An 18,860-nucleotide genomic window follows, 5' to 3' on the forward strand; every position below is an offset into this window, starting at 1 on the left:
GGTTAAGTACCTGCTTCCCATATACGAGGTCCCAAATTTGATTCCTGATGCCTTCCTTTTTTTTTTTAACTTTATTTTGTACATTTAATAATTGAAAATATAAACAATTACAAATAAAAAGAAAACACAGTTGAATAAAAACATACATTTCTCAATTAGATGTACTGAATACATCTAAAACATTTTTTAACCATACAATATGTTACACAATCTATTTGGTTCATAGTAACACAGTCATACAATATTTGTCCTTTTGTGTCTGAGTTGCTGTCCTGTTAGAAAATAGGGGCCAGGAAAACCCCCTCAGACCCATTCTCTTCTGCCACTGATGTAGCCTGAAGTTCTGTGATGTTCTCTCCTTTTTCATTGAGCTTCGTCTCCCCACTGTGCATTCTCTCCTTCAGCATGTGTCTTTGACCTGGACGAGAACAACTGCTTAGTGCCTCTTGGTCTATCCGATCATTGCCTTTTTGGGAAAGTTTTCTCCCTGAAGCTTTGTGGGCAGCTGGAATGAGAGATAAGATTGGGGTTAGAAAGATACTATCTCCTGAGGGAGAAGGGTTGGGAGAGAGATGCTCAGGGACAGCAAGAGGAGCCTGGGCATAAAAACCTTTCTTTCCCCTCTGCCTTTCTGTCCTCAGCCAGAGCTGGGTACAGGGGAGAGAATTTTCATCTCCCTTAGAAACTCGGAGGGTCTGTGATGCCCACTGTTAGAATATTTGGGCCGGGAAGGTCCTAGGTGGTCTTTCTTGTGGCTGATGCCATTTCTTTCCCCTCCCTCATACCTGTGAAGCTGAGAGAGAAACAAGGAAGCTGTTTGTGCCCAGGAGCTCTTTTCCCTTTTTTCCTGGTCCAGGGTGGTTCTCATGATGTTGGTGTTGGAATAATTATCATAATATTAACAGAAATTAGTTCTGAATGGTGGGATTATGAGCAATTTTTTTTTTTTGGTTTCTTTGAACGTTTCTATGCTATCAAAAAAAAAAAAAAAAAAGCCCTCCTGTCTCTCAGAGGAGGACTGGGAGGCTGAGAAGAGATTCTTCGAGCATCAGGAGAGGTTTTAGGCGCATAGTCCTGACATTTTTAGTGTGGATGGCTGCTGTGGCCCCATCTCTTTCCTGGCAATACTGCTGCTAGAACACACGAGGGAGCTGAGAAGGCAGGAAGTTTTTCCTCCTTCCCCACACCTCCCACATCCCCATCTTGTATCCTCTTTCCTACCTGGGGTATTCTCTGGTATAGCCCTTGTAAGGAGCATCCCTTCCCCCCTCACACTTTTCTGTCTTGATCCTCACTCTGTGAATAATGTAATAAAACTGATCATTTGATGAGGATAATTACACCCAGCAAAAGGTTAGAATCTCAATTCTGCCACTTCCTAGTTCTGCAACTTCGGGCAAACTATTTAACTCTTCCAAGCCTCCAATACCTTACCTGTAAAAGTGGGTCCCTCATTTGTAAAGCCTCCAAGCTTCAGGTTTCTCTTGTAAAACTTTGAGGCCTCGGATTCCTCACTTGCCAAATAATAATAAATAATAATAATAATAATAATAATAATAATAATAATAATAATAGTTCCAGCCCTACAGAACAGTCGGGAGGATTGCAATAATCCACTTTATCACAGTGCCTGGACATACAGTAAGTGCTCAATAAATGTTACCAAGAGTTCTGGGGTATTGGTATAGGTATCCAGCTAGCTCCTGGAAGTGGCTGTGAGAGGAGGTGGAAAGGAGTTGGGGGAGAGCCTGAAGACCTGGGTCTTGTGAAATAGGCCGGGGAGGGGTTTTCCACCTTTCTGGCCAATGCCCTCAACCTGTCAAGGAGACATCATGGCCATGTACCCACATAATGCTGGCTAAATATGCTGAAGGTCAGAGCAAGAAGGGACAGAAAACACCGTGTCATCTAAACTCTTATTGTACAGGCAAGGAAGCTGAGGCTCAAAGGTGTGAAATGACTTAATTGAGGTCACATCACTAAGTAGTGGCAGACTGTGAATCAAATACATTTCCTGCTTTCCCATGTTCTTTCCTGTTCCCTAATGAACACTCAGGTGTAAACACATGCAGGGTCCTAGAGCTGCAGAGGGCCGTGAGATATGCACCAGGGTTTTAGGAGGGTGCTCTATTTGACCATTGCCCAGGGTGAAGGAGGAAACTGAAATGATAGGATAGGTTTTGGCCAGTGGCCTGGATATGCGGATATGCCCAAGCTTGTGGAGGGTATTCATAAACTAATTTAGCCAGGAAATATATTTCTTAGCATCTCATAATAACAACTAACATTTATTGAGCACCTACCCTGGGGCAGATGCCGTGCTACGTTTTTACGTGCATTGTCTTATTTAGCCTTCTATAACATCCCCGTGAAGGAGGGGCTATTATTATCTTCCTGTTGTAGCTGAGGAAAGTAGGCTAGAAGAGTTTAGGTAACCTACCCTAGTAACTAGATAGTAAGTGGCACAGTTGGCATTTAGGCTTGGCCAACCTACTAATCTATCCTGTGCTCTTAACCCACACTCTACTGCTGCCTGGTTGTGCCCTCCCCTTCTCAATTTGTGTTAGGTCCTGGTCTGGGTGCTGGGCATAGAATGGGAATGAGAGGCACACAGTCCCTGCCATCATGGGCCTCACAGTCTAGCCAGCATCTAACAAGTGGCTTCTAAACTGTTCCTTTTATTTTTCTTTTAGGTTGCCACAGAACAAAAGTTGTGACTCATGTTTTCATTTCACAAATCATTACAAGTTCAAGCAAGTAGATTTTTCAGTATTTGTCTTAGTTTACCACAATATCAGAAATGGGTTGACATTTATAATGGAAATTTTATTAAGGATAAAAGTTACAGTTTCGAGGCTCTGAAATGTCCAAATCAAGGCATCAGCAGAGATGCCTTCTCAGGGTCCTGCCACATAGTGAAGCTTCCCCTCCAGAATCTACTGTCTCTTGGAGCTCAGCTGCGGGCAGCTAGGTATAGGGCTTGTCTCTTTCCCGACTTCCTCTCTCAGGAGCAGAAAGCTGCTCCTCTGCTTTCTTTCTGAGTTTAGCTGTGAGCTATCAGGTATATGGCTCATCTCTCCTTGGGCCTCACCTCTCTGAGCCTCTTGGGACGTCTCTTCTTGAGCTCAGCTGTGGGTGAACCTGGAATCCTCTCTCTTTAATTGCAGAATCAAATATGGCAGCTTCCTTTTCCACTGTGTGTGTCTGTCTCTCTCTGTGGGTCTGTTTATATCTGACCCAGGAAGAGGGTGGAGACTCAACCTGAGTCACACCTCACTGATATAATCCAGTGAAAGGCCCTCACACCCACAGGAATGGATTGGTTCAAAAACAATCTTTTTTTGAGATTCACAAAATTCAGACTGATACAATATTCCCTATAGCATTTTACAAGTGCAACAGAAAACTTGAAGAACCAAATTAAGATAGTTGTAGTTGATTATATAAATGTTGCTTATTATTAGCAGTGTCCACAGCCATTTTATGAAAAAAAAAGAGCACCAATCATTCTTGCAAAGCACAATTTTATCTAAAAAGATTGAAAAGTGTTAATACAAGGCCTTTAATTTACATGACGAGCAATATAAATATGCTGTATGGAAACATCCTGCCCAAAGCTACCCAAGTAGCTACAGTGTACTGAAAAGTTAGCCAGCAGGCAGGTAATTATAACTTTTTTTTTTAAGAAATCAGTTTGACTCCCAATTGATGGCTCACTACTTTCACAAAGGCTACACACAGTACACCTGGGCCAGCAAACAGTGTGAAACTGACAGAACTCCAAGAAGGAAACACCTGGCAAATACATTTAAAAGCCATGGATCCTTGCTGGTGATATTAACATATACTATAAAACCTTAATATGTTGCTACTATGATTTGTTTTGTTCTAAATTATTGTTTTGTCATGTATTAAAGAGTCAACTGATGCCCTTAAAGTTCAAGATAATTGTGTAGCTATGTTGCTATTCTCAGTGTCCTCTGTGGAAAGTTGATATCACTCTTCAATTTTGCTTGAGCCTTTATTTCACAACAGGAATTTACCTTTTTTTTTTTTAAGATTTATTTATTTCTCTCCCCTTTCCCCCTCCCCTCCATTGTCTGCTCTCTTGTGTCCACTTGCTGTGTGTTCTTCTGTGTCTGCTTGCGTTCTCGACGGCACTGGGAATCTGTGCCTCTTTTTGTTGTGTCATCTTGCTGCATCAGCTCTGTGTGTGTGTGGTGCCACTCCTGGGTGTGATGCGCTTTTTTCACACAGGGTGACCCTCCTTGTGGGGCGCACTCCTTGCCCATGGGCCTCCCCTACACGGGGGACGCCCCTGTGTGGCATGGCACTCCACGTGTGCATCAGCACTGCGCGTGAGCCAGCTCACCACACAGGCCAGGAGGCCCTGGGTTCAAACCCTGGACTTTGATATGGTAGGCAGATGCTCTCTCAGTCGAGCCACATCCACTTCCCCCTTTAACTCAGAATTGCACATCAGAAGGCTATTTAGAGGATGGTGGATTAGAGAGTCACAGGACTCACTTCTGTTCCAGAAAAATAGGTAGGGACAGGCAGAGACAGCCTGGAGGAAAATGTTCTAGGGTGTAGGACACTAGGGGAAGGTCAGACACCACTCAGAAGAGAGAGATGCAGGAAAAGAATCTCAGCAGAAAGACTTGATCACCCCCCAACCAGGGTTTGAACTGAGAGAGCTACCAAAAACCATCATCTGCTGGTGGAACGAGGAAGTGCATGTGAGGAAATTAAAAGTAAATAAGTGAGAGGCTCTTCCTGGCTTTTATAGCCTCCCTCCCCTTGGAAGTAGGTCTGTGACCCATTACTGGGTTCATGACCCAGATTTGAGCAACTAACAGGGTCAGTCCTGGAGACTTAGAACAGGTTGAACCAAGACAAAGAACAGCAGTAACATACAGTCTCCTGCCACTAAATTCCTATACAAGAAAGACATATTGAGATCAGAGTAAACTCACCATCATAATCAGATGCCTGGACATAAGCAAAATATTACAAGTCATATAAGAAAATGGAAGAAATGGCCCAAGTGAAGGAATATATCAAAGCCCCAGATGAGACACTGGATTTGAGATAACTAATCAATGAGGTTCATACAAATCTCCTAAATCAAATCAATGAGTGGAAAGACAATAAAGCTAAGGATATAGAGGACTTCAAGAAGATACTGGGTGAGCACAAAGAAGAATTTGAAAACCTGAATAGAAAAATAACAGTGCTTATGGGAATGAAAGTCACAATAGGTGAGATAAAAAACACATTACAGGCTTACAACATTAGACTTGAACTGACAGAAGAAAGAATAAGTGGTGCAGAAGACAGAACAGCTGAAATTGGAGAGAAGAACAGAGAGAGCAAAGAATGGAAAAAATTGAGCGGAGACTCAGGGAGTTGAATGATAATAATGAAGCACAACAACATGTGTTTCATGGGAGTTCCAGAAGGAGAAGAGTGGAGAAAGGGGTAGAAAGAGTATTTGAGGAAATAATGGCTGAAAATTTCCCAACTCTCATGAAAGAAATGAATTTACATGTCTGTAAAGTACAATAGGGAAGCTGACTTTGCCCAGTGGTTAGGCCATCCGTCTACCACATGGGAGGTCCGCAGTTCAAACCCTGGGCCTCCTTGACCCATGTGGAGCTGGCCCATGTGCAGCACTGATGTGCCACGCAGGGGTGTCCCCTGTGTAGGGGAGCCCCACATGCAAGGAGTGCGGCCCGTAAGGAGAGCTGCCCAGGGCGAAAGTACAACGTGCCCAAGAATGGCACTGCCCACATGGAGAGCTGACACACAAGATGATGCAGCAAAAAGAAACACAGATTCCCGTGCTACTGACAACAACAGAAGCAGACAAAGAAGACGACGCAGCAAATAGACACAGAGAACAGACAACCGAGGCGGGGTGGTGGGGGGGAAGGGGAGAGAAATAAATAAAGCTTAAAAAAAAAAAAGTACAATACACCTCAATCAGAATAAATTTGAATAGACCTAAGACATACTACTCAGAATGTCAAGCATCAAAAATAAAGAAAGAGAAAAACTTCCAGCTGAGAATTCTTTATCTAGCAAAATTGTCTTTCAAATTTGAAGGTGAATTTAAAATATTCACAAATAAACATAAACTAAGAGAGGTTGTAAAGAAGAATCCACCTTTGCAGGAAGCATTAAACGTGGCATTACAGTCTGAAAGAAAAAGGAGAGAGACTTGGAGGAGAGTGTAGAAGTCAAGACTAGCAGAAAGAATAACCAAGAGTATAAAGACAGATGAAAAATGAAAGCCAAAGAATAAATTGGTAGAAGTAAATAATGCACTTACAGTAATATCAATGAATATGAGTGGATTAAATTCCCCAATGAATAGAAATAGACTGACAGAATGGATAAAAAAACATGAGCCACCCATATGCTGCCTACATGACCCTCACCTTAGACCCAGGGTTTAAAAATGGCTGAATTGAAAGCTTGGAAAAAGACTCCATGCCAATAGTAACCAAAAAAGAGCAGGAGTAGCTATACTAATATTAGAAAAACAGACTTTAAATGCAGAAAATTATGAGGGATACAGAAGTCCATTACGTGTTAACGAAAGGGATGATCCACCAGGAAGAAATAACAGTCATAAATATCTGTGCACCTAACCACGGTGCCCCCAAAAATACATGAGGCAAACTGGTAAAACTGAAGGGAGGAAGAGAAATCTCTAAAATAATAATTGGAAACTTCAACGCATCACTCACATCATTAGATAGAACAACTGAACAGAAGATCAACAAGGAAACAGAGAACTTGGACAATATGATAAACAAGCTAGATTTAACAGACACATACAAAATTGCTTCCCAAATGAGTCGGTTATACATTCTTCTCAAGTGCCCATGGATCTTTCTCCATGATAGACCACATTACAGGCATGTCTCAAAATTATAAAAGGATTGAAATTATACAAAGCACCTTCTCAGATCACAATGGAATGAAATTGGAAATCAATAATAGATAGGAAAGGGGAAAATTCTTTTTTTTTTTAAAAGATTTATTTATTTATTTAATTTCCCCCCCTCCCCTGGTTGTCTGTTCTTGGTGTCTATTTGCTGCGTCTTGTTTCTTTGTCTGCTTTTTTGTTTCTTTGTCCGCTTCTGTTGTCGTCAGCGGCACAGGAAGTGTGGGCGGCGCCATTCCTGGGCAGGCTGCACTTTATTTCACGCTGGGCGGCTTTCCTCACGGGCGCACTTCCTTGCGCGTGGGGGCTCCCCCACGCGGGGGACACCCTTGCGTGACACACCCTTGCGTGACACGGCACTCCTTGCGCGCATCAGCACTGCGCATGGCCAGCTCCACATGGGTCAAGGAGGCCCGGGGTTTGAACCGCGGACCTCCCATATGGTAGACGGACGCCCTAACCACTGGGCCAAAGTCCGTTTACTGGAAAATTCTTGAATGTGTGGAGGCTGAAAACACACTCCTAAACAATCAATGGGTCAGATAAGACATTGTAAGAAAAATTAGTAAATATATTGAGACAAATGAAAATGAGAACACAACTTATCAAAGCTTATGGGATACAGCAAAGGCAGTGCTGAAAGGGAAATTTATAGCCCCAAACACCTATATTAAAAAAGAAGGAAGAGCTAAAATCAAAGATCCAACCAAACAATTGGAGAAACTAGAAAAAGAACAGCAAACCAATCCTAAAGCAAGCAGAAGGAAAGAAATAATAAAAATTAGAGCAGAAATAAATGAAATTGAGGGAAAAAAAAAACAATAGAGAAAATCAATAAAACCAAAAGCTGGTTCTTTGAGAAGATCAATAAAATTGACTAACCCCACAGATATAAAAAGGATCATAAGAAGATATGAGAAACTATATGTCAACAATCTAGACAACTGAATAAAATGGACAGATTCCTAGAAATGCATAAACAACCTACATTGACTCTACAAAAAATACAAGAACTCAACAAACCAATCACCTTTAAAGAGATTGAAACAGTCATCAAAAATCTCCCAAAAAAGAAAAGTCCAGGACCAGATGGCTTTACAGCTGAATTCTACCAAGCATTTCGAGAAGAATTAACACCAGTTCTGGTTAAACTCTTCCAAAAATAGAAGATGAGGGAAAATTACCCATTTTATGAAGCCAGCATCACCCTAATACCAAAGCCAGATAAAGATACTACAAGAAAATAAAATTACAGCCCAATCTCTCTAATGAACATAGATGCAAAAAGTCTTGACAAAATACTTGCAAATAGAATCCAGCAGCATATCAAAAGAATTGTACCACACTAATGAAAGATGTTAATGGGAAAGTGTGGGAGAGGGAGGGATAGGATACATGGGAATCCCCTATATTTTTTATGTTACATTTATGTAATCTAAATCTTCTTTAAAAATAATTATATATATATAAGGAGGGGGAGAAAAGGATAATATACCATTACCTGCAAAGGTGACTCAACATAAGAAAATCAATTAATGTTATATACCATATTAACAAATTGAATGAGAAAAACCACCTGATCATCTTAACCAATGCAGAAAAGGCATTCAACAAAATCCAGCATCCTTTCTTGATGAAAACTCTTCAAAAGATAGAACTAGAAGGAAAATTCCTCAACATCATAAAGGGCAAAGATGAAAAACCCATAGACAACTTCATACTCAATGGGGAAAGATTCAAAGCTTTCCTTGTAAGATGGGGAACAAGACAAGGATGCCCAATGTCAACATATTCAATATTGTGGTAGAAGTTCTAGCTAGAATAATTAGATAAGGAAAAAAAAAAAAACACCCAAATAGGAAAAGGGAAGTAAAACCCTTACTATTCACAGATGACATGATTCTGTATTTAGAAAAATCTGAAACGCCTACTACAGAGCTATTTTAGCTAATAAACTCATTCAGCAAAGTGGCAGTATGCAAGATCAACACACAAAAATAATAATATTTCTGTACACTAGTATTGAGCAATCTGAGGAGAAAATCAGGGAAAAAATTCCATTTACAATAGTAACAAAAAGACTCAGATACCTAGAAATCAATTTAACCAATGATGTACAGGACCTATTTACAGAAAACTATAAAACAATGCTAAAAGAAATCAAAGAACACCTAAACAAATGGAAAGACATTCTGTGTTCATGGATTGGGAGACTAAACATTGTTGAAGATGTAAATCCTACCCAAACTGATTTATAGAAAGCAATACCAATCAAAATTCCGACAGCCTACTTTACAGAAATAGAAAAGGCAGTTATCACATTTATTTGGAAAGGGAAGTGCTCCCAAATAGCTAAAAGCATTCTAAAAAAGAAGAGTGATGTGGGAGGACTTTTACTGCCTGACCTTGAAACATATCACAAAACTACAGTGGTCAAAACAGCATGGCACTGGCATAAAGATAGACACATTGATTATTTAGAGTCCAGAAATAAACCCTTACCTCTACAACCAACTGGTTTTTGACAAACCTTCCAAGTCCACATTACCAGGACAAAACAGTCTCTTCAACAAATAGTGCTGGGAGCACTGGATGTCCATAACCAAAAGAATGAAAGAAGACCCTTTTCTCACTCCCTATAAAAGAATCAACTCAAAATGGATCAGAGACCTAAATATAAAGGCTAGGACCTTAAAACTACTAGAAGAAAATGTAGGGAAACATCATCAAGATTTTGTGGTAGGTTGTAGATTCTTGGATCTTACCTCCAAAGCATGAATAACAAAAGAAAAAAATAGATAAATGGGACCTCTTCAAAATTAAACACTTTTGCACCTCAAAGGACTTTGTCAAAAGAGTGAATAAAGCAGCCAACTCAATGGGAGAAAATATTTGGAAATCTCATATCTGATAAGGTTTTAATATCTATAATATATAAAGAGATGCTACAACTCAACAATAAAAAGACAATGACCTGATTGAAAAATAGGCAAAAGACTTAAATAGACATTTGCCCATAGAAGAAATACAAATGGTGAAAAAACATATGAAAAAATATTCAACATCACCAGCGATTAGGGAAATGAAAATCAAGGAGATTGGCTGTAGCTCAGTGGTTTGAGTGTTTGCTTCCCATGTCTGAGGTCCTGGGTTCAATCCCTAGTACCTCCATAAGAAAGAAAAATCACTAAAAATTTTGGGGAGCGGATGTTGCTTAGTGGTTGAATGCTTGTTCTCAAGTATGAGGTCCTGGATTCAATCCCCAGGACCTCCTTAAAAAAAACAAAACAAATCAATCAAACAAAAATACTACAATGATATATCATTTCACACCTATTAGAATGGCCACTATTAAAAAGTTAGAAAACTATAAATGTAGAGGATGTGGAGAGATAGAAATGCTTATTAACTGTTGGGGGGAATGTAGAATGGTACAGCCACTGTGGAGGACTGGCTGGAAGTTCCTAAAGAAGTTGGTTATAGATTTGCCACATGACCTGGCAATATTGCTGCTAGACATATACCCAGAAGAACTGAGAGCAGTGATAAGAACAGACATCTGCACATTGATGTTTATAGTGGCTTTGTTCACAATTGCCAAGAGATGGACACAACCCAGGTGTCCATTAACCAATGAATGAATAAACAAATTGTGGTGTACACACACGATGGTACACCACAATTTGTTTAGCTGTAAGAAGAAATGAAGTCATGAAGTATATGACAACATGGATGAACCTGGAGGACATTATGTTGAGTGAAGTAAGCGAGAATCAAAAGGACAAACACTGTATGATTGCACTATTGCGAACTAAATATATTGTGTAAACTGAGGAATTCATAGTTAGAATATATTTCACCAGTGAATAGAATGAGGATAGAGAATGGAAAGCTGAGAGTTAACCTTTGCGGGATTGGTATAAAGATTGTTTGTGATCCAAAACTTCATTTCCAGGGATTCATTTCCAATCCTTGGAAATGAACAGAAAAGTTGAAAGTACATTATAGTATTTCTAACTAGCAGTGCTAATATATGGGTATGACTGTGGTTGAAAGGGAAAGTCTAAGGTCCTGTATATTACAAGAAGGAAAGCTAAAAAATATAACATGGCACTGTAGAGCATAGTGAAACCTCACGTGAAATATGAATGTGAGTAATATTGTATATATGACTGTTTTCTTTGAAAGTGAACAAATGTATATTAATGTTACAAGATATTAATATCAGGCAAACAAACATTATGCTAATTGAAAGAAACGAGATAAAAAGTACTAAATATTGTATGACTCCATTATATAAACTGTAAATATAAATCAATTTATAAAGATGGAGTTAGATTAGTGGTTATGTAGGACTGGGGAAGGATGGAGGGATTGAGAGGTGACTGGTAAGTGGTGTGGAGTTTTTCCTTTTGGAGTAATGGGGTTCTAAAATTTTTTGTGATGATGAATGTACAACTGTGATTATACTAAATGCCATTTTGCTTGTACATTTTGGATGGATTGTATGGTATGTGAATATAGCTCAATAAAACTGCTTAGAAAAAGAAGGCTATTTAAAAAGTACAATAAAAATTTGCACAAATTAGACTCAAGAAGAGCCAGTATGCTGTACTCATTCTACAAAATTATGCTAAGTGAAGGGACAATAGAAGTGCTGCCACTAAAATGCTTCATTTGTATAATAATTGATTGGATTTTTAAAAATGAATCAATTTTATTGATACATATTAATAAAGCATACACTTCACCCAAAGTGTACAATCAGTGGTATTTGGTATAATCATATAGTTGTGCATACAGCACTTCAATCATTATTAGAGCATTTTCATGATTTCAATAATAATAATAATAATAAACAAAAATCAGACAAACAAGGAAATTTTCACCTCTCAATTTCTCTGTTTCCCTTGCTGTACATAGCTGATTTTGGCTATTCTTGCAGATTTATTTATTTATTTATTAAGCAGGTTTATATCATTACTTATTATACATGTTATACCCCACCTTCCACAATGTATAACAATACACTTTTACTATATATACATGTTGATATTTTCTATTCTATTCTATTCTATTCTATTCTATTCTATTCTATTCTATTCTATTCTATTCTATTCTATTCTATTCTATTCTATTCTATTCTATTCTATTCTATTCTTTATTTATTTTTAAAGATTTATTTATTTTTATTTATTTATATCTTCCCCCGCCTCGTTGTTTGCGCTCACTGTCTGCTCTCTGTGTCTGTTCATTGTGTCCTCCGTTTGCTCACCTCTCCCAGGGCCTCCTATGTGGTAGGGAGGTGCCTAATCACTTGAGCCACCTCCATGCCCTATTTTTTTTCTTTTATTATCTTATCCTTTTTTTTTTTTTTAAGATAAAGAGATCACACAAAATGTTACATAAAAAGTATAAGAGGCTCCCATATACTCCCATTCCCTACCACTCCCCCCTACTCCTCCCACATCAACAACCTCTTTCGTCAGTGTGGCACGTTCATTGCATTTGATATATACATTTTGGGACACTGCTACACAGCATGGATTATAGTTTACATTGTAGTTTACACTCTCTCCCAGTTCATTCAGTGGGTTATGGCAGGATATATAATGTCCTGCATCTGTCCCTGCAGTATCATCCAGGAAAACTCCAAGTCCTGAAAATGCCCCCACATCACACCTCTTCTTTCCTCTCCCTGCCCTCAGCAACTCCCGTGGCCACTGTCTCCACATCAATGATACAGTTTCTTCTGTTGCTAGAGTCACAACAGTTCTATAGTAGTATACCAGTAAGTCCACTCTAATACATATTTTATTCCTCTATCCTGAGGACCCTGGAATGGCGATGCCCATTCCACCTCCAAATTGAGCTTAGATCCCACATGGCTGATGGATGGGATTCTCCTGCTTGCAGTTTTAGACTCTCTTGGTTCCCTGGTGTGGTGATTGTCCATCCTTAACTTCCTGTTAACTGACCTGGGTAAGTCCAACAAACTGGAGAGTGGTGTTGCAACTCTGCTGAGGCTCAGGGCCCAGCTGGCACATTGACAGTTCAGAGATTCAAGACTCCTGAGCATACACCAACCCCAACACCAGCCAGAGAGTCACTAAAAGTGACAGAGGAGGCATGTGTAGAGAGGTCACATCTGAGTCCAACTCCATCACATGCAGGAGCACAAGTTCCAAAGTAGGGCCCAGTGGCAAGGCACTGAGCTCCAGAGCCATCTCTCATGACCATAGGACCTGGGTGTCTCCATAGCCCTCAGGAGCACCACTACCTGGGGTTGTATCTACTTTGGCTGTCTCTGAGATCCTGCTGAGACTTACATAAGTGTGACCACTCTGATGACCTCCTGACTCATTTTGAAGTCTCTTAGCCATATAAACTCATTTGTCTTTACCATTTACCCCTTTTATTCAAGGTCTTTTTCTAGTTGCATTACCAGCTGGTGCTTGGTAGTAATCCCTCAGTGCCAGGGAGGCTCATCCTTAGGAGTCATGTCCCATCCTGGGGGGAAGGTAATGCATTTACATGCTGAGTTTGATTTAGAAAATGGCCACATTTGAGCAACATGGAGACTCTCAGGAGATAACTCTTAGGTACCCTGCAGCTCTAGGTCTAGTTGAAATTTCAAGCACACAGGTTCATAAGCATAGTCATCAGTGTCATGGGCCCATCATTGAACCATCCTTTTTCACTGATCTTTGCCCTTGCACTTGGGAGATTGTTGCTGCTCCATTGGGGAGTGAGTTCCCATTCTGGGAACTCAGCACTCCCTCAGTTGTGTGAAACTCTACCCACCATGTCAGTACCCAACAAACATCTGTATACCTTATATGCATGCCCTGGAGAACTCCCTCCCCCATCAGTGACACTCCACACCAGTGCTCCTCCCCTGCCATAGTTGAACCCCTCTGTGATCCGAAACTTCTTCAAAAATGAAGTCTAATATATTGCCAATTTCAATTAATAGGAAAAAGAAATAGCAATGATAGGTTTAAGTATTAGAAAAACAAAAATAAAGTAAAAAATAAATTGGGTGTTAAAAAAATGAAAAATATAAAAATTTTTTTGATGTTTTGCCTTTCATCACTGTAATAGGTGTTGCCCTGTATGTACAGTCACAAGGCAATTTTTTTCCATTTTTTCCTCAGTGTCTACATCTTTTCTTTTTTTTATGCCTTCAAAAAAGTTTTAGGTCACAGTAAAGTCACAGATAGAATATAGGGGACTCCTATATACCCAACATCAAACCCTTTCCACCTTCCCCAGTAATGATCTTTTTACATGTGGATGTTATATTTGCTGCAACTGATGTACAGATATTGACATATAGCTACTAACCATGGTTCCATTATGGTTTACATTATGGTTTACATTTTAGATTGTACACTTTTATAAATTTTTGGTGAAATTTAACATGGCCTGTATCCATCATTGCAGGGTCATTCAGAACACTTCCATTTTCCCCTAGTTATCCCCTCTTCTATTTATTCTATTCCTCTCCCCCCCTTCTCTCAGGGACCACAGTGACAACCAAGCTTTGCTGCTTGAAAGACAAGATCCATAGATACTTGCAACAATGCTGAGGGCTTGACACACTAGTCTGTCCTCCCCCATTGGGAGCCATCCATGCTCTCAAGAGATACCCTCCCCTCTGTTTGAGAACATCAGGCCTCCACAGGATGGGGATACAACACCTTACCACTCATTGTACAGGTGTCCAACCACTGATAGAACACACTATGACAAGATGAGCAGTCACACACTTCCTAGAAGTCTGCCCCAGGTGAACCCTGTGCCAGATGCCCCCATCAAACTCCTTAAACCAGTAACCCTTCCTTATTATATTTTCTAAAGAGTTTTCCCAAGATTATAGTTTCAACCACATACCCAACAATCTCCCATATTCACCTGCTCCCCCCAGCCCTCCCTATTCTATTTAAAATGTATTAAATAAAAAATCTTTTTTCTACTATGTAGTCAACACTATATAAAATGATAATTGAAGGGGCCGTGGGAGAGGTGCGTGGCAGGCCCGGCTATAGGAGGGCAGGTGGGGGCGTGAGAGTGCAGGTGGGGGTGTGGTGGGCCTAGGCATGAGGGGGCTGTTGGGGAACATGAGAGGGCAGACGGGGGGAACAAAGAAAAAAAAAGAAAAAAAGAATTGAGACCTAATAAATTGATCCACTCAATTGACCCATAAACAGATTGCCCTTCAGTTTGAAAAACACTCGTCTAACAGGTATCTTACTCTGCAGGCCCTCTCCCGAGCTACCAAATCCACGAACATGTGCTCATTTAGCTTTTCTGGTACCTCAATTTCCCCCTTCCTAGGAAGGACAATGCTAGTTCATTCATGCTGGGTAACCTCCAAATTTTTGGATAAGTTCTAGGCTATTGGCACATGGCAGGGACGGCAGGAGGTAGAGGGCTGCCAGAGCTCTGATCGCAGAGCTTCCCCTTGCTTCTGTGTTTCAGGCCCTGCCTCTGGGTTCGCCCCGCTGTAACCTGAAGGAGAACCTGCTGCAGGATAACTGTGCTCCGGAGTCCATTGAGTTTCCCATCAGTGAGGCCCGAGTACTGGAGGCCAGGCCCCTTAGCAACAAGGGCTCTGGAGACAGCTCCCAGGTCATTCAAGTCAGTCCTCAGAGAATTGCACTCCGACTACGGCCAGGTAGGGATGGGCCTCATTGCTAGCCCAGTGCACAAGTTGGAAGTCTGTGCAGGAAGTCTTGGGGGAGCAGCTCAAAAGGGTGATGGGATGAGAAGATAAGGGTGTGGGAGAGTTGTGGGTAGGGAGGTGTGGGCAGGAGAATGAGAGTGAATAGCAGGTATTGGGACTTGAAAGCAGGATCTTCTGAGTGGAATCTTGACTCCACTATAAACTATTTGACCTTGGGGAAATTACTAAACCCTTTTGACACAGGTGCTCAGAAAATGTTTGTTTCTTCTTTCACCCAAATGCCTGTTTCATCTGCCTTATAGATTTGTGTTGAGTCTCAAATGAGATTTTGGATAAGGAAGTAATTCTAAGTCCCTTTTCCACATGCGATTGTGTCAGAAGTGTGAAGGAAGAGAAAAATAGGGACAGAAGAGCTACAGATGGAGAATTGACTAGGAGACAGGCCTTTTGAAGCATTGACTTTGACTTTTCAATTAAATCAAGAATTTGAGAGAGTACTTAATCTGAGTAAGGAATGTGTTGGGTATTATGGAATTCAGAGAAGGCTAGGACACATTTCCTGTCTTACACAGAGTGTGAAGTGTAGTAAGTGAGAAAAGTTCTCTGACTCAGGGTGGAAACCCTTGGGATCCAGAGGATTAGACACAGAGGATTTAGAAAGAAGAGGATACAAATAGAAGGATCAAGAGATTGATAGAGGTACAGAATTGCAAGGGAGAGGAGAGGGGACTAGCATTTTCAAATTTGGTTTGATCAAGCAGTTACTCAGTCCCAACTGTGTCCAAAATCACTTGTTAAGTCTTAGAGGGAGGAGAGGAGAAAAACTAACACCCCGCTGCCTTCCAGATGATTCGAAGAATTTCTCCGTCCAAGTGCGGCAGGTGGAGGATTACCCTGTTGACATCTACTACTTGATGGACCTGTCCTACTCCATGAAGGATGACCTGAAGAGCATCCAGAGCTTGGGTACCAATCTGGCTTCGCAGATGCGTGAGCTCACCAGTAACCTGCGCATTGGCTTTGGGGCCTTTGTGGACAAGCCCATGTCACCATATATGTACATCTCCCCACCAGAGGCCCTCAAAAATCCCTGCTATGAGTAAGTCCCTCCTCAAGGATCCAGGAAGGTGTTTCTCTGCCCTGCCTCAGGCAGGACCAAGTTCCGGTTCCTATTTCTAGCTCTGGGCAGCTTCATTGGCTTCTTTATGGCCAAACTGTATCTCCTGTCCACATTGGTCTTCCTGCCTGGAAAATGGGCTAGCTATTCTGGAGTTTGTGTCAGTAGAGTACAAGACTGGAGATCTAGAAAGAGAAATTTTTTAGTTTCTTGGTCTTGGTCTAGGTGGTAAGAGAAATGGGAGGAGAGTAAGGCCAGGAGAGAGGAATTTATGCATAAGAAAACAGGAATTTTGAATTATGATTTCAGAAGGATTGATTCCATTGTCATCATTGTCCTCCTTATCACCAAGGATATTAGTTTCACAAGGTTAAAATCGAACCCGGGACCTCATACTTGGGAAGCAGGCGCTCAATCACTTGAGCTGCAGCTGCTCCCCACTGCTAGTTTTCAAAGTTGTATGTTGTAGCTTTTAAACTTCTGCCTGTGTTGTAAGTTTCCCCAGTGAAGACATCAGCCATCAATTAAACAAACCATTAGACCTAGGACACAAGTGCCTCTGACAGCATGGTCTACCAATTTATTGATGGTTCAGGAATATTAACTTACTGAGCTTTTGCTTTGTTACTTTAGAGAACTGTTAACTATAAGGTGATAGCAACAACAATTAGAGCTTTTACTATATGCCTCCCTCTGGTCTAAGCGCTTTACCTATATTAACTCATTTAAGCCTCATAACTACTCTTGTGAGATATTATTATCCCCACTTTTGTAGGTTAGGTTAGGGAGGCTTGACTGAAGTCCCAGGACTAGTAAGTGGTGAAGCTGAGATTTGAACTCAGGTGGTCTGGTTCCACTGCATTCTCTTATCTGCTAGCCGGAGGTAAGATTGATGTGATGCCTCAGGTAATTTGATGGCTTTAGAGTATGAACTGCCTGGATAATTATGTTTCTATAGATCTGGCTGGACACACCATTATCCATATTTGTCACTCTCCCCTTTTCCTTCCATTTCCCATACTGCCTCTTCCAGCAGGGTGCCTGCTTAAATTATCTCTGATCCCTCCCTAGCATGAAGAACGCCTGCTTACCCATGTTTGGCTACAAGCATGTGCTGACGCTAACTGACCAGGTGACCCGCTTCAACGAGGAGGTGAAGAAGCAGAGTGTGTCTCGGAACCGAGATGCCCCAGAGGGCGGCTTTGATGCTATCATGCAGGCTACAGTCTGTGATGTGAGTGTGGAGGGCATGGACTGTCTGATGTTGTTGGCATGGATCAGAATGGGGAAGGAAGTGACTCAATGCTGGGAATTTCTGATGTGAAGTAAGAGATAGAAACTAAGCAGAGCTGCAGGCAGGTATGAGCAATGTAGCTCCTGATATGCAACCTCTGCTTGTGTCTACTTCCTGGCCAGGGATGACTTTCCTTTGAATCTCAGTGGTTCATGATGTTTTTGGGGGAGAGCATCTTCCTGCCTTCTTTGGAAGTATTTCATAGTCAAGGCTGTGTTAACCTCAGCGAAGTGGGTAGATATTCAGATAGAATTTCTTCTAGACCAACCCAGCTCTGCAGATACAGATGGCTTTTTGATGGACTATGTGATGGTCATTGGCTATGTGTGGAGTTGAAGAAGGTGTCATTCAGCCGTTTGAACTAAACAGCTATGGGAGTTCCTTGGATCTTTGTTCTTTACCAGTGACATGGCTAAACTTGCTTGGTCTCCTTTACCTTTTTTTTTTTAAACAGGAAAAGATTGGCTGGAGGAATGATGCATCTCACTTGCTGGTGTTCACCACTGATGCTAAGACTCATATAGCACTGGATGGAAGGCTGGCAGGCATTGTCCAGCCCAATGATGGGCAGTGCCACCTTGGCAGTGACAACCATTATTCTGCCTCTACTACCTTGGTAAGGTCCCTGGCATCACCTACAGTCCCTATTCATTATGGCCAGAACTGAAGAGGTTTTATGTAAATATAAAAATGGCAGCTCTTCCTCTGAGCAGGCTGCAGGGCTTGGTTTCAGCTCCTCCCAGTTTCTCCAACCAGACAGCCTCATCCAGGGTACAACTTGCAGAAAGGGTTATCACCACTGCCA

General features: G+C 41.1%; 1 protein-coding gene across 1 annotated transcript in view; it reads left to right on the forward strand.

Annotated features, from left to right (window-relative positions):
* ITGB3 (integrin subunit beta 3) overlaps positions 1-18,860 on the forward strand; it is a 67,813-nt gene that overhangs the window by 25,554 nt on the left and 23,399 nt on the right. The window contains exons 3-6 of the mRNA XM_004447118.4: positions 15,440-15,635; positions 16,491-16,743; positions 17,833-17,995; positions 18,510-18,671. Coding sequence (XP_004447175.1) covers positions 15,440-15,635; positions 16,491-16,743; positions 17,833-17,995; positions 18,510-18,671 — 774 coding nt within the window. The remainder of the gene's footprint in view (positions 1-15,439; positions 15,636-16,490; positions 16,744-17,832; positions 17,996-18,509; positions 18,672-18,860) is intronic.

Source organism: Dasypus novemcinctus, chromosome 21 (assembly GCF_030445035.2).
Source record: "Dasypus novemcinctus isolate mDasNov1 chromosome 21, mDasNov1.1.hap2, whole genome shotgun sequence".
In the NCBI taxonomy this organism is placed as follows: domain Eukaryota; kingdom Metazoa; phylum Chordata; class Mammalia; order Cingulata; family Dasypodidae; genus Dasypus; species Dasypus novemcinctus.